The following is a 15,914-nucleotide window of genomic DNA, read 5'->3' as shown; positions in this document are numbered from 1 at the left end:
TACTTCTCGATTCAAGGCTCTATGTATGTTGCGATTTTCAGGTGGTCAAAACAGCAAGCTCACAGTTGATGGAAGAACTTACATATACTATCAATGGTATTGACACACTGAACCTTCTTAACTAACAATGCACATTCATGTTGATCGAGTGCAATGAAATTTGTTGGGTAAAAGTAAAAGTATGGAGTAATGTTCTACCATTCTTGTGTAATGCCTATATACAAAGTTTCTACAAAAAGAAAAAAGAGACATTTACAGTTCCTACACAAGCATTTAGTAGGGGAAGCTACTGAGGTTTTGAACAAAAAGAAGCTCACGCAGGTGATGATTATCAGATTTTGGCATGGAGAGCAGCAAAATGATTCTAGCTAAAACCGATTCATCGAAATTAACACGAGGATGGCACAGATGAATATTAACTTGAACCTTGGTAACGTTTGTGAGGCTCGACGTGCTGCCAAACTGGAGACAGCTTCAGTCCAATGATCTCTACCTCTCGATTCGAGTGTCCGTCCAGAAATACGTCTGTTACCTATTATTACACCAAGTCATGTCTAAAATGTTAAGTTCCCATTAAAAAAGGTTGGGAGAAAACCAGTCCCTTTGTTCTTAATTTTGTAAAACCTTGCACAAGAGGAGGGGGTTCAGACTGACAAACACACCTGAGAACATCCAAAGAGTTTGAGCACTCTTAGAGATGGGCAGTTATCAACAATCAAGCCTAGAGCTTCGTTGGTAAGTTTTCGACACCAAGATACGTCGAGAATAACCAAATTCCTAGAAAAACAGGCGAGCGAAATTGCTGTGCAGCGGCTAACCTGCACAAACCCATAATTGATCCCATCAATAAGGCAAACCAACATCTTTCATGACTCAAAATCATTAGTAAGTAGTCTTAATTGATCACAAAGCAAGGGGAATCATGATAAAATTATGGACTTGCCATTTGCAAATACATTTATGAAGCACACGGCATAAAATATATAGCTAAGTCCCATCCCAGAAGCTTTCTAGACAACAATAGTACAGTCTATATCTGTTCGTTCATGGAAAAAGAAAAGAGTGGAATTAGGGAAAAGGAGGTAAATACGTACCCTCCTGACATTGTTCAGTGAAAGTTCTTTTAAATTCTCTCTTGATATCTCCACAAATGCAGCAACAGCTTCATCACTTACAAGAACAAACAATATTGAATCGATCAGCCAAATAATGCAGATGTTAAGTACTAACACTTCATGCACATTCATTTTTATTTTCAATTGAATTGATTCAGATAATGCTAGCTTTCCGATACATGGCTTGATTATACTCAAACTGAAACAAACATTAGAAAGTTAATCTCTATGCATTTATCACTTGCTGTTTGTAAATAAGCATAAATAAACTATTTCTAATCTTTTCTATACGCTTTGAAAATGCGATAGTGAAGAAACCTTTTATATATACAATACAGCCCGTCAATAGCTAGCTATCTTATAGAATAAGAACCATAAGACTATTAAAGGTATTATTTAGTTCCAAGGCTTAATTTTAAATGACAGTCTCATTAGAAATAAAAAGTATCAGATCGAGAAGATAATATGGTTCAACAACTATAACAAATTGCTAGAAGGGCAACAATGGTAGGATTGATTCAGTCTAACAAATTATTGAAGCAACAAAATTATATATATGAATATGGTGAGGTTAGAAATGAAAGTAAGCATTGAAGAACTAAATATCTTAAGAGAACTCTGGTTAGAACCTGAATAGATTTCGGCAAAGCTTTAACTTTTGAAGAGCCTTGCAACCACTTGCAAGACAGCATAAAGCATAATCCGTCAGCTTTGACAGATTCACAAGGTCTATAGCCCGTAGAGAAGAGCAAGTTTCCGAGATGGCTTTTATGGATTTATTCGTCAATTTCCTGCACCCAAGAAAGAAAGCACGGTTCAACAATGGTACTGATAACAGTAATCCATAGAGATATGTCCAAGGAACATACACACAATTGGTTAAAATGAGTTCCTTCAGATTATGGCCCCCCGCTGGGAGGAATTCTTGGATGAACTCGTCACAAACATCTCCAATTCCAGCTAATGAGAGCACTTCCAAATGTTGAAGCTTCTTCATTGCAGAAATCATTAGCATTGGATTGATTTTTAGGCAATCATCCAGATACAGTTCCCTCAGAGTTGATCCCAGAGAATTGGCAATAGAGTCTATACTTGAGGAGGTGAGGAAGGAGCACTGGCTCAGATTTAAGGATTCCAGTACAGGAGCAGAACATACAAGTGCAGCGATACCAATGTCAGAAAGACGACATGCACCAGTTAGGGACAATGACTTCAGTGCAGGTAAGCTATTTGATGACCGAGCCAATGTAGATAATACGACAAAATCTAAAATACTACGTCCACATTGGTTAAGCTCGAGTATCTGGTTCAAATAAACAGAAAATCTTGTTGACATATCATAGAATGCTACAACAAGAATTACGCATTAAAGTGCAAGTCAAATCCATGCATGATACAGCCAAAAAAGACGATAAAATAAGAATAAAAACAATATTCCAATCCTTCATAACACAGTTTCCAAGTCAAAAGGACTGACAGGAAGAAGAACACCATACATAAGAATCAAATGTTTGAGTTTATTTTTTAAAAAACATATTGCTGAAGAGAGAATTTTTCTTCCAAGATTTATGATATTAAAAAGAAAAAATTGCCCAATGCAGCAGTATCTACATCTAATCTTCTATCTATGTCATATTCCCTTTATTAGAATTTTAACGGTGGGTCACCAATAAACTTATTGCTGGAAAGTATATGTACCATTAATTTGCTAGTGTCACACCCTTGAAAAGATTTCACAAACTCCTCTTCACTCAGCCAAGAGCACTCCCCTATACAAACTTCAGTTGGGGAACCACAGAGAAGAAGATTCAGAACATGACTGTTCATTTTTCGAGAATCACAAAGTAGTCGACTAAGCTGGTGTCTGAAAGCATCTGGGACAAATTCCAGTGAAGAAATTGCATCGGCATTTTCAGCAAGAACCCGTAAGCACAAATCTCTCAAGGATGGAGGCAAAGACTGGGAGCGTTTACTAGACTTATTCTTTCTAGGGGTCCATTCAACTGGTACAGGATCATTCTCCTTGTCTAAAGATTTTGAAACTCGTACTCTTCGACCTGAAGCTCGGTCACTAGCAATCTTCATTGCAGTAGAGAAGGGCCCAGGCCAATCTTTAATATCTTCTTCACCTTCAGCCTGAACATTCTGCAAATTATCACCGCCCTCTTTACAACGAGCAAACTCAGCAGCAGTTCTTCTTATGAACGAATCATCTGACATCCACACCCTATGTGCAGCAGGAATATCATATCGAACTTCCTCTTCCGAACTAGACTCCATCTCTTGACCCTCATTGCTATGAGGGCCATCATCTGCCATATGTGCAGTGCCTGAAACCTGACCTTCTGTAGAACAGTACGTATATCTCAATTCTGAATCGATTATAAATTTTTCGGATAGAGACAAAAGAGCTTCTACAATCAATTTCCCTACACCATTATGTTCTAGAGCATCTCCTTGATTGGCAGTATAGCCATTAGCATCCATATCCCCTCCATTGCAACTTGCACCAGTCAACTTTGTTGTACCTTCATCAATTACTATTCCCTTCGGTCTTTCATGAACCAACCCATAATCCTGATGATCAATTAGATTATCACTTGACACCCCATCGTTTGGCTCAAAATGTAATACAACCGTATGATTTCCATTTGAACTTTGGCCATCGACAATCCATTTGCCCTTTTCTCTTCGGCTGAATCTATTCCTACTCTTGGTACAATCATTCTCATCAATTCTTATGCACTCCTCCTTTAGCTCTTTCATCACACTTCCTCTAATTCCATTCAGATCAATTCCATCTTTGTCACTATCCTTTAAACCCCTCCTCTCTTCTACTAACCCATCAACGTTATGGGGTGTATTAATGTCCACACCGATCGCTTGTTTCAACGTCTTCAAAACTCTCTTCCCCGAACGTAAACTAAGACACGCTTTACTCTCAGAACTTTCATCAACCATATCCCCAGCAGGTGAATCCATAGTGGGGTTCAATTTTCTCTTCCTATTTACATTAACCTCGTCGCTCTTCGATCCTGTACATTCAAAATCAATACTCCGCCTAAGTTCACTTAAGCCATCGGCCTCTTCATTAACCTCCAAACCCTCAAGTCCAGTACGAACTGAATGAACCTCCAACTTCCCATCCGAGGCCAGGCCCAAATCCCGATTACCAATCGTCTCCTCTTTCATCTCCGTTCGGGGGAAGTTACCAAGAACGCAGTCAACATCAGAATGTTCAGCGTCAAGCCCTTTCCCAGCGAGTCGGGAACTCCGCCTACGATAAACTCCGGAACCGGAGGCGCCATCGGAGGGCAACGCAGTGGAATCAATAACAGAACCGGTAGATGAAAAAGGGGAAGGATGGGAAGGAGAGTGAGGGGGTTGGATTTCGTGATGTTGAGAGGGTGTAGAGGGCTGGTGGAGAATGTTGGAAGGGGATTTTAGGGATTTGGGATTAGGCGGCGGAGGGACAACTTTACGAGACCTGAGAACCGTCATAACAATGAAGCGTGCGGCGGAGACAGAAGGAAAAGTGGTCGGAAAACTGGAGGCAGCGTCGCCAGAGAGAATCGGAGGCGATGGAGAAGTGGGTTTGATGGTTAGGTTTTTACCATTGGGGGAGCGACCAGAAGCTTCTTCTTCACGCTGTTTACGGGACGGTTGCGCTTTCCCGCCAAACGCCTCACCGGTGCGTCACTTATAAATATTTTTGTTAAATTTACAAATTTAATTTTGAATTTTAAAATATGTTTAATATATTCATGTTTATTTTGCGTTTAATTATTGATTTTTTAAATTTATTTCTTAAAATTTTAAAAATATTTTATAATTTTTAAATTTTTTATTCTATAATCTAAATAATAAAAATTCTAAATAAAAAAAAACTATTTTATGAATTTAATGAATTCAAAATTTAAACTATAAATATATTATTTTATGATATAATCTTGCATTTTATTTTTGTTAAAATTAAAATAATTTTAACATAATAATATTATAAAATAAAAAAATTTATACGGATTGTGTTATGAATCGTGTTCAGATTATGTTATTTGAAACACGGGACCAAGAATTATTGTACAAATTGGATTTTATGCACGTGTTCTTTTATGAGTTGAATTAGAAACGTTATCGGTTCTAAACTATCATCAAGTGTCTTTTGGCTAAGAAGATCAGTTAGTTTACGATCGTCATCCACTAGCATACAATATTGGCTAGTAATTGATATCGTTTTAATCTGTTGTCGTACATGTATGATGACACTGGGTAGATATCAATTCTAAACTGACATCATAGTAAATCGTCATTGTATGCTTATGATGACACTGAATTTGAGATCATACAACATTGTGAACTGTCATCGTATTGGTACGATGATGAGTTTTATTATGACACTTTTAAACTATCGTCATTGTACAACCTTCATCGTACCGTTATGATAACACCTGAGACATCGTACATAAGAATTTTTTTAGGTTTATATTATTAAATCACTAATAAAAACAAATAAGAACTTAAAAAGACTCAAAAGAGTCGAATCAAAGGCGAGAAAGAGGCTCCTTTTCACCACTTGTGGCGTTCAGAAATGGATAGTCTGTGTAGCCAACGACGGGATCTTGTGTATAGAAAGTCTTCCTAACGTACTTGTTCAATGGTGCATTGAGCTTAAACCTTAAAGCCAAGTCAGGGTTGGCAATGAAAAGCCTACCGTACGACACCAAGTCGGCGTCTCCGTTCTCGATTGCTTGCATTCCTAGTTTTCGGGTGAACCCGCCGCTGCAAATGAAGGTTCCTTCATAAGCTCCTCTCAAAGTCCTCATAAACTCGGCTTCCTCGTCTTCGCTTCCCAGCTTACCCGACTCGGTTTGGCCAAAGGCTGTGTACCGTGGCTGAGTTACATGGAGATAACTGAGCTTCCCACCAACTTCTTGTTGGAGTTTGTTAAGTTGATCAACGACGTGTAGTCCTAGCTTGAGAGGATTGGAATCCATAGCGTCGAGGTGGTCGATGGCAGGAGAAATTCTAACACCGACTCTAGACGATCCAATGGCGGATACTACCTCTCGAACTACCTTCAATAAGAATCGAGATCTGTTCGTGAGAGATCCTCCATATTCGTCGGTTCTATCATTTATACCATCCTTTAAGAATTGGTCAAGGAGGTAGCCATGAGCTGAATGGATCTCGATCCCGTCGAAGCCTATTCGTCGTAACACGAATGTTCAAAATTTATATGGTAAGACATTTAAATCACTATTACAAGGCTCTAAATTAGATGATAAGTCAGAGGAGATCAAGCTAATTACCTGCTTGAATGGCGTTCACTGCAGCCTGTCGATAATGCTCGACCACGGCCTCGATCTCGTACGTACCAAGTGGTCGTGGGGTTGGATATACGCCATGGGAGCCATCCGGAAGCAGGATTCTCCACCTTTTCGATACGGCCTTGCTTGTGGAAGAAATTGGTGACATCCCACCAGGTTGATAAACTATTAAGTTCATTCAGAATCATCAAAATTAGAGAAGACCATCCGAGATGAAACATTAGTGGCTAAGTAACACGAACACTTTAGTTTGGCTAGCGTATCCACGTCCAACATTTGTTAGCACGATGAATGAGTTAAACACTTATCGAACACTTCACTAAATTTGAGAATGATGCATCAAACTCGTTTCTTAAGCTTATAAATACAAAAACTTGTTGATTTAAATTCTTAAAAGATGACATGTAATCGTGTTTGTGTCCGTGTCGTGTGGAGTACCCTAAATTCTTAAAAGATGACATGTAACCGTGTCTTTGTCTGTGTTCGTGTTGTGTGGAGTATCCTAAATTCTTAAAAGATGACATGTAACCGTGTCTGTTTTTGTGTCTGTGTCCGTGTCGTATCTATATCCGTGTTCGTTGTTGTTAATTAATCATACGTCGTACCTTGGTGTGAAGCTCGGCCGACGTGCCAGAGTTGACAAAAAATGATACTGCCTTGGGCATGAACAGCATCCACCACTGGTTTCCATGCTTGCACCTGTTCTTCAGTGTAAATTCCAGGAACATGTGGAAACCTACCCAGTTCAGTTTATTAAAGACTCGTTAGAACAAGTAATCTAATTATTATTATAAGTAATTTTGTTTAAAATGTATTTTTTTTTTTTAATTAACAATAGTTCAATTATATTCTAATTTATTCCTACTAATATTAATATTTTAAAAATAAAATAATATTTAGTTTTAAGTAAACAATTCATATTAACAAACAAAAAAAAGAAGTAATTTATTTTGAGTTTATTAAATAAAATTAATAAGACGATAAAATTACCAAAATAGCCCTCCTTCTGATCCCACTTATATATATTTAAAAATTCACAATATTCACATTAACAAACAAAAAAAAAGTGATTTATTTTGAATTTATTAAATAAAATTAATAAGACGATCGAATTACCAAAATAACCCTCCTTCTGTTCACACTAATAGTAGCAGCGAAACTGTGGGACCCAAAGAAGACTAAGTCAACCAACCCCACCGTAGCAATTACTCCCATAGGAATTTACCAAAATATCCCCGAGAGTGATTAAAATTTTCGAAAATTACCCAGCGGCGGTGGCGGAGATCGAAGTCCCTTCAGTGATCAGAAATCCGCCTTTAGTGGACCTCTGAGTGTAATATTTGGCCAGCGCCGCCCCCGGAATCCCATTCAAAGCTCTACACCTCGTCATCGGCGCTAGAACCACCCTGCAAATCGTTCACCAGATCGCCAAACACACAAGAACAACGATCAATCAATTAAAAGCTATTCAAATTTACCCTAAACAAACAACCAAACTCCGGCAAGATCTCTCTCTCTCTCTCTCTCTCTCCGAAATTAGACCAAAATAAGGGCTAAAACAGAACAAACCTGTGAGAGAGATCGAACTTCCCCATCCTGAACGGAGAGAACAGAGTAGCGCTTCCATTTCCTGCCGGAGATTCAGCCATTTGCGATGAGTTCCGATCAGATTTCGCCGACGGTAACGAGATGCAGGAGGCTTCCTAGAGTCCCCTTTTGTAGGAGGCGTTTTGAGTGGGAGACGAAATTTTGATCAAGGAAATGCTTGAGCGTAGCGAGTGGTCGGCGAAGGAGATAATTGTACACTGCATCCGGATCTAGAGTTAGGCGCGCGTGAACCAGCACTCGCCAAACGATGGACGGTCATGGAGTAGGTTGGTGGGCCCTAGTCAAACTTAGGCTTTGAAAATATTTGACTGTGAATATGGTCACGTGTATATTGCGCTGTTAAATGGACGGCGTGATGGCGTGGCGGCTTGGCGGCTTGCCTTATACATAATTTAATGCACGTGTATTTCATTATTTTTTATTTTCTAAAAACAAATCGCTGATAATTATTAATATAAAAAATAATATTTTTTCATTTTGACAAATTAAATGGTTAATTTTAATAAAAATATCAGATTTTCTCGATTTTTTTTTAATTAGTGAGATTTAATAAATTATGACATGGTCTGAATCCTTATTTTTAATAAACAAGAGAGAGGTCAATTCATCGCACTTGTTCAGTGTACTCGTTTTTGTTAATTGCCCCACTCGGTTCATTGGACTATTGTCCGACCAAGCACTTGTCCGGCGTATACCGCTGGCTTGACGGACTCCGTTTAGTATACATTGAATATAGCATAAAAGTTTCGAACACATTCTAATGTTCATAGTTTTTGGTAAAAATTCAAACAACTTACTAAATTTAAGTAAGAAGCCTTAATTTTATTACTTAATTAAGAAATAATAAAATAAATAAACTTTCGAATTTATAGTGTAATTTTTTTTTTTAGATTTAACTTTATAAAAAGCATGGGGAAGGTCTATTTTTTAATCCCAAAAATGCCCCTGGCTCCAAATATAAATGCTACAGGTTCAGTGGGCCATTTGGGCTTCACAAGAGCTTCCTAAACAACATATATTAATATATCTAGATATTTATACATTTTAAAATAAATTATATAATTACTAAAATTTTGGTTTAATTTATTTATTTTTATTTATTTATTGGGTTGTGTGAAATTCAAAAAAAAATGAGTTAAGTGATAAATATTTTGTTATTTTTTTTAATTATGTTTGTATATCTCTTAAAAAATATTTTAATTGAATTCTACAAATTACATTTCTTTTTAGTTTTAAGATAAAAGGAAAATTTTTTAAAATATTTATAAACTTAATTTTAAAAAAATAATAATAAGAAACGAAAAATGAGAAACAGATGAACAAACTAACCCATAACAAGATAACATCTCAATGTTTATTTATTGATGTCGATATATGTGAAGAGAAATTCATCCGAGTCTACTCCAACAAGAAGGTTAAACTAGACAAGAGACATAGATTACAATGAGCTCGGTTTCTTCTCTTTAAAGGTAAAGTAGGTTAGAAGCAAACAAGCCTTAACGTATTTGAGATTATCTTTAAAAAATTCGATTATATAAAACACATAATTAAAAGGTTAGGAATTTGTTTAAGCTATCAGAAACTCATTTGACACAAACTTGCAAACCCAAAGGCTTATAAAATATTGTTTAAAGTTAAAAAGCACCGATTCTGTTAATCTTTTCCCGCCAAATCCTCATCCACAAATGTTTGGACTTTGTCGATATCGTCTGGTGTCGGTTGACATCTCTTTTAATTCGTCGATACGAGCTGATTTAGTCTTCATCTAACAATTACTAAACCCAAAAAACAACAAGAGAGTCGATTTCACATATTGATGAATTGGATCGTTTCTTTGTAGATTTCTTTCAATACGAATAAGATCCAGAGGAGCCCGAACCAAACCAAGAAGGAAGAACTAAAGTTGTAATTTAAAAAATTAATAAGGAAGATCAGATGGTGAGGTGGAAAGGGGAAGGGAAATAAAATAGAAAAAGGGGAATTGTTTTTAAGAGGAAAAGTAAGACTGGCAAAGCTCAGGGGCAGCAGAGGGTGAAGAAGAGTGGAGGGAGGGGTCCCTTCTTTGTACCCTGAAAAGCCCTATGCATGTGCTTCAATCTGCCATCCATTCAGATTCACATACCAACACTGTGCTGCTCTCTACAACTCCCAAACTTGCAACACAAGCATCCAAATTCATTCCAACTTTCTTCATACAAAACCAGCAAGTCATTCAAGTCGCCTTCGCCTTAATCCATGAGCTTAGGCTACGTTTTCGGAACCTGCATTCATTTAACACGATATTAGACCACAAGAGAGAAAGTAAGAGTTGAGTTTGTGCGTTATCCTAACCGTCTCCTCTGCTCCACCAGGAGCCTAGCCCCTTCTTCAATCCTATCTTTAGCTCTATAGCTTGCTACTCGAGTGGCTCACACTCCGAGTGGTGCGGCTGATAGCCTATATCTGTAGAACCGAGCCAAGCCTATCTTTAATATGTGCGTTACTTTATCATAAGTGAAGACTATTTGACAAACAACACAAGACGACTTTAAACTCGTCTGTCTTCAACCTAGCTTTTACAAGTCTAAACCCACAAAACTAGAACACAAGTAACACACATACAAGTGTGTATACTCAACTCTTCATCCATACAATCCAAAACTACACAAAAAGGTAAACAAAACATCTCCAAGTGAATGGCAAAGTAAGAGAAAGTGTGAAAATAAGGAAGAGAATCCTTAATGAGCTAATAGAAAATTAAAGAGAGCAGAGAGCAGAGAGCAGAGAGCAGCAAGCCAAAAGTAATAGATAGTTCAGGAGAGTAAACTGTAAAGTGGAAGCACAGAACAGTAAAGCAAGCACTTGGGAAATAAAACAAAGAAATTTCAGCAACAGTCTGAAACTGGGAAGGAAAAGGATAAAAAGAGAAGGGAGTGTTTCTGTTTTTATCAGAACTTAAAAGAGCCTTCCTGAGCAGCTGAATCACTCATTTTTATAAATTTCCAAAATAGCAAAAAGGTCAAATAGTAAGTGGGGGTTGCTGGGAGGGAGAAGTCTGCCAAATCCTGACCAAAAAAGTAAAAGAAGAGATGGAAGCAGACAGTAAAAGCTCATACCGTACATACAATATATTTATTTTTTTCTCTCTTCTTCGCAGGCATTGCCTTCTGACACCAACTCTTTTGTGTCACATTTTATAATAAATTCTCTTAAATCTGTATTTACACTCTTATTTATTTCCCTCCTGCTTTAGTTTGTGGATTTCTGTAGAGATGTCAGAGACAAGACCTGCAACAACAACAAAAAAAAAAAAAGAAAAAAAAAAAAGAAGGCAGTTTCCCTCCACAACCTGAAGTTACAGAGAGATGCAGTCATAATATGTACAATGAACAGACAAGAAGAGAGAGAGAAACAGAGAAAAAGAGAGAGAGAGAGAGAAACAGAGGTGGGCATGCAGCTCTCTAATCAGAACCATTAGTTTATCCATTGCTGAAGATTCTGCAACCCAATATACAATATCAGACTTACTTGATACTCAGACGGCTCTAGTAATAACCTCAACAGGGGAGCGGGAGCTTCCCATTCCTTAGTGCTCTGTCTTGCTTGCGCGCTTTGAGGTTCTTCTTTGCTGTTTCTCAACTGATAATCTATTTCAAGTATGAGCGCTAGAAGTATGTTTCCCTTCACCTCAGCTCAGTGGCAGGAGCTTGAAAATCAAGCTCTCGTCTTCAAATACATGGTTTCTGGTGTTCCTATACCTCCTGATCTCCTTTTCAGTATTAAAAGAAGTACCTTGGAGTCTCCTTTCACTTCTAAGCTCTTCCCACACCATTCTCAACATGGTATATCAACATCTCTCTCTCTCTCTCTCTTACTTTCTCTTTCTCTCTCTGAAATGTTTGTGTTTCATGCAGTTGGATGGAACTGTTTGCAGATGAGTTTGGGGAGGAAGATAGACCCAGAACCAGGGAGGTGCAGGAGAACTGATGGGAAAAAGTGGAGATGCTCAAAAGAGGCGTACCCAGATTCGAAATACTGTGAGAGGCACATGCATAGAGGCAAGAATCGTTCAAGAAAGCCTGTGGATGTTCTGAAAACAACAGCAACAAACGAGTTAAACCACCTCTCAAGTCAAGCATTTTCTTCCTTAAATAAGAACTCATCCTTACACTCCTATCGGCCCTTCCCCGCTCCTCAAATGTCTTCAAATCCTAATGGGAATGGCATATCAACCAAAGATACCAATACCCTCTTGCTTCTGGATCCTGGTTCTTACTCGGACAGAGGCCCAGATTACAGGTTTGAAGAATATTATCCCCTCTCTTCGGAGGTGGAGTTCTAATATTTCATAGTCAGATTCTGACATTTGTCCATCTTCTGTAGGTACACTTATGGGCTAAAAGAGGAAGTGGATGAGCATGTTTTCTTTTCGCAAGAACCATCTGAAGCTACTGCGAGAGCTGATTTCTCTGCTTCTTCCACCGTTGATTCTCTGCAATTGACACCACTAACGATGAGTTGTTCTTCTCTATACCCAAAACAAAACAACTTCTCCTCTTTGCAGAGTGGTCAATCATGTTATCAGCTTCATCAGAGCCTCACAGACCCTTTAAAGCAACAAAAGAGAGAGGAATCGCAGAAGAAAGTTCATCGATTCTTCGATGAATGGCCTCAAAAAGGAGGATCATGGCTTGATTTTAACGATAAATCTTCAAATATTGGCTCAGTCTCCACCACTCGGCTCTCAATTTCCATTCCCACCGCTTCCAACGAACTCCCCATTTTCAGATCCAAAAACCCATAATGATACCTATCCCCAAACTCCCAATTTTTTTTCTTTAATCTTGTTCTTTCTCTGAAGTCAGTTTGTTCCTGTGCTTGATCTCCAGGGTGACCCTAGCTGTTCCTTATTGAATTTTGTTTTGTTCCTAAGGATGTACTTCCTGCTGAGTTTCACCCCTTCTTTTTTCTTAGGTAGGGTGTGGTTGAATTGGGCCATGGGTTGTTTATTAAACGAATGTTCCATCTTTTTTCCTGTACTTGTCGACTTTTCTACATCACTCATGCATAGGAGGTTTTTGATCACCTGAACAGTGCTACTAGGCATGGGAATCAAATCTAGTCCCATTTCTTTGGACTGAATGGATCAATAAGCACATACAAAGAATGCTAATCCAACTTTTTGTTTACCCAAAAAAAATTCTAGGGAGCAAAATGGGAATACTCTGCCTAAACTGATTAAATGATTGAAGGGAAAATGATATTAAGATCAACCTCCCCTAAATCCATTTTGTTACACTTCTCCCAGCAACTACTAAATTGCATAAAGTTTGGAGAAAAAAAAAGGCAATCTGCAGGCTAGAATGAGGAAAAATGAACACAAAATGATAACAGTTGCAACTTTCAATGTCAGTAAAGTGCATCATCAGTTGTTAACATACAAATAGGAACGTTACCATATTTAAACAAAATATAATCGTAAAACATTGCAAGGAAAAGTAAACAATGCTTATCAATTCTTCCACTAACCTGACGTCGATGTAATGAAAATTCAGAGTGGCAGCAGAGTTGGTGTTGTCGGCAAATAAAACAACGCTTCCCTGAAGGCTTCAGTTGCATTTATTAGCAATAAATAAAGACCAAGTGGGGAGGCAAGGCAAGGCAAGTTTCGAAACAAACTGTTGCAGACAAACAAAATCGATCTTTCCTTCTACTAATTAATCCAACGCTAAAAGTTACATAATAAACAACAAATACAATATCATTACTCTACTCCTGTGTTAGTCCCGAATGCAATTCATCTGTCCGTCTCACTAATTTTCAGTTCTTATAAAAACCACTTACCATATAAATACAGAACAAATTTCACTACGTTGAGAAAGAGAAAGATATGTCGAAATTTACTTTATTTTGGCCGTAATATCACAAAAAGTTCAATCAAGACATTGATGCCTTCGGACGCTGGGCAGCAGATGCGGTCAATGTAGTTGTAATAATTCATCAATCTGCTGCTTTGCACCTCGACTTTAAGGGCAGCTGGTAGGACCCCATTGGGATATCTATTAAACTCTGAACCAAGTTTGAGAGTCAAGGAAGGCATCTTGTTGGGATCAATGGCATCTCATCTGATTTCTCCATCACTACCCTCTAGTCCTGCGGAGTTTTCTCTTTGAAGTCGGGATTCTCGTTGCATATTCATAGGCTCATCATCTTCAGATTCCGACCATGTGGCTCTTCGTCGGGCTGCATTGGATGAAGGTACACCCTGCAATTTCAAAACCCAAAAAATAACCAAGTTACACAAACCAACTAATCAGGACCAATAGGAGTTTTAGAAAGGACGGGCAAATGAAGCAAATTGAATCTAAACATGATTACGAAGAAACAAGAAAAGATATATAAAAACTTTTTTATTTATAAGAACAAAATTGTTGCTCAAACCAAGATGCAATAATTTATAGCAAATTAGGTGCAATAGCAAGAGGCAGTATCAAAAGAATCTAATTGAGTTCAGATTCGAGATGCCAATATTTTCTCAAAAGCTAAAATCAAGGGGTAGTAAATAGGTATTACCGCTTCATCCTCGGCATCAGAATCTTCAAGCCCAGCTTCTGCAAGGGCATCCTGATCATTCCCTTCCAAATCATCGTCCTGATAATTCATTTGGCTCCGGGACTCCCTATAACTTATGTTATTATCTTCATTGTCTAGTTCTTGATCATCCATCATATCATTGTCGGCCTCTTCTGTCTCATAATGTGATTTCCCCTTCCGGTCTTTCTTTCTCCTCTTTCCACCCTTCCTTCTCCTCTTCTCACTATCACCAGCTTCATCATCATCAATCTCTGACCTTTCTCTTCGTTTAGCAGGTGTGGTGCTCTTCCATTGCTCCTGGAGAAAGTTTAGATGAGCTACTTTTAAGCTGTGAATCTCCAGTTAAATATCTTAATCGTCCAAGAAGGAAAAACATCATTTGAAATAAAAGCACTGGAGATTAAAATAGCCATCTAAATAACATGCAACAGAATATCCCATCTACTTGTTTTGACTGAAACCGTAGCATTACCGAATACTACTTAAGTGCATATATGCAAACTCAACCATATATCCCTACTCTAAAAGGAATTTATCTAAAATATTAGTCCATAGAAAATGTCAAACGCTTCAACTTTCCCTTTCTGTTTCTCTTCACATACGTTCTGAAGTCCTGTAACAATATAAATCAAATACTCAAAGAAACAATATAATTCAAAATAATTACCTTCACACGTTTAAAATGCTGCTCCTGTTGCATCATCCGTCTTTCCTCATCTTCCAGCTTTCTCCTCTCCAACTGTTTTAGCAAATAATATCAGACAAGAACTCATCATTCACAATAAATAATTTTTTTTTTTCCTTCAAAAAAGGGATAGGTACAACTAATGAAATAAAACAACTCGTACTTGAAATTTCCTCTGCTCATCTGCCTTACGACGGGCATCCTCCGCCAATGCAACTTGACGTGCTAGTTCTTGTCTTTGACGGACCTGCTGCTCTTCATGTTCTGCTGCTTTGAGGTGAACTCCTGCAGCCTCTAGTAAGTGCTTGCAGTAACCAACATGAGTATCAATCTTCTTCTCATCAAAGCCATGAAAGTGGAGGTTGGAAGCAGCAGACAACTGACTAAAAACACGAACAGCATTTTCCAGCTCCGCTACTGTTGAACGCACCTAATACATTATTACAATTGAGGCAAAAAATAAGAATTAATGCAACAGCTAATCAAAAGGGGAGGAGATGTGGGGTCAAAGATTGAGGCAGATATTGGAGGAACATAAGTTGTAACTTATATAAGTTTTTTTTTTTTTTTTTTTTTTTTTTTTTTTTTTTTTTTTTTTTTTTTTTT

At 37.8% G+C, this 15,914-nt stretch overlaps 4 protein-coding genes and 1 long non-coding RNA gene across 7 annotated transcripts in view; 1 reads left to right on the top strand and 4 right to left on the bottom strand.

Moving 5' to 3' along the window:
• Positions 1–140: 140 nt before the first annotated feature.
• Positions 141–4,801, bottom strand: LOC111461553. Its single transcript, XM_023105122.1, has 6 exons — positions 2,814–4,801; positions 1,985–2,418; positions 1,745–1,906; positions 1,095–1,170; positions 663–818; positions 141–532 (listed from the first exon to the last, which is right to left on the bottom strand). The coding sequence occupies exons 1-6, from the start codon at positions 4,614–4,616 to the stop codon at positions 416–418; spliced, it is 2,748 nt and encodes a 915-aa protein (XP_022960890.1). The 5' UTR covers positions 4,617–4,801; the 3' UTR covers positions 141–415.
• A 620-nt stretch (positions 4,802–5,421) lies between these two features.
• LOC111461554 (12-oxophytodienoate reductase 3-like) lies at positions 5,422–8,193 on the bottom strand. Its single transcript, XM_023105123.1, has 5 exons — positions 8,012–8,193; positions 7,708–7,848; positions 7,048–7,178; positions 6,425–6,607; positions 5,422–6,318 (listed from the first exon to the last, which is right to left on the bottom strand). Exons 1-5 carry the CDS (start codon positions 8,089–8,091, stop codon positions 5,657–5,659), a joined length of 1,197 nt encoding a protein of 398 aa, XP_022960891.1. The 5' UTR covers positions 8,092–8,193; the 3' UTR covers positions 5,422–5,656.
• A 1,668-nt stretch (positions 8,194–9,861) lies between these two features.
• Positions 9,862–11,328, bottom strand: LOC111461794. Its single transcript, XR_002713646.1, has 2 exons — positions 10,382–11,328; positions 9,862–10,311 (listed from the first exon to the last, which is right to left on the bottom strand). It is a non-coding gene; the product is annotated as an uncharacterized LOC111461794 (long non-coding RNA).
• A 26-nt stretch (positions 11,329–11,354) lies between these two features.
• On the top strand, positions 11,355–13,166 carry LOC111461793 (growth-regulating factor 6-like). Of its 2 annotated transcripts, XM_023105449.1 has the most exons (3): positions 11,360–11,871; positions 11,944–12,328; positions 12,413–13,166. In XM_023105449.1, exons 1-3 carry the CDS (start codon positions 11,688–11,690, stop codon positions 12,831–12,833), a joined length of 990 nt encoding a protein of 329 aa, XP_022961217.1. In that variant the 5' UTR covers positions 11,360–11,687; the 3' UTR covers positions 12,834–13,166. The 2 variants fall into 2 exon arrangements, with proteins under 2 accessions (XP_022961216.1, XP_022961217.1); XM_023105448.1 differs by having other exon boundaries at positions 11,355–12,328.
• A 544-nt stretch (positions 13,167–13,710) lies between these two features.
• Positions 13,711–15,914, bottom strand: part of LOC111461792 (protein CTR9 homolog) — a 12,405-nt gene continuing 10,201 nt past the window's right edge. For both annotated transcript variants that reach the window (XM_023105446.1, XM_023105447.1), the window contains 4 exons: positions 15,472–15,738; positions 15,291–15,362; positions 14,603–14,920; positions 13,711–14,294 (listed from right to left, as the gene is read on the bottom strand). In XM_023105446.1, coding sequence (XP_022961214.1) covers positions 14,151–14,294; positions 14,603–14,920; positions 15,291–15,362; positions 15,472–15,738 — 801 coding nt within the window. In that variant the 3' untranslated portion in view covers positions 13,711–14,150. The remainder of the gene's footprint in view (positions 14,295–14,602; positions 14,921–15,290; positions 15,363–15,471; positions 15,739–15,914) is intronic.

The sequence above is a fragment of the Cucurbita moschata genome, unplaced genomic scaffold (assembly GCF_002738365.1).
Source record: "Cucurbita moschata cultivar Rifu unplaced genomic scaffold, Cmos_1.0 Cmo_Scf00025, whole genome shotgun sequence".
Classification (NCBI taxonomy): domain Eukaryota; kingdom Viridiplantae; phylum Streptophyta; class Magnoliopsida; order Cucurbitales; family Cucurbitaceae; genus Cucurbita; species Cucurbita moschata.
The sequence above is the reverse complement of the archived record's forward strand: the minus strand, read 5'-3'. Positions and strand labels throughout refer to the sequence as shown.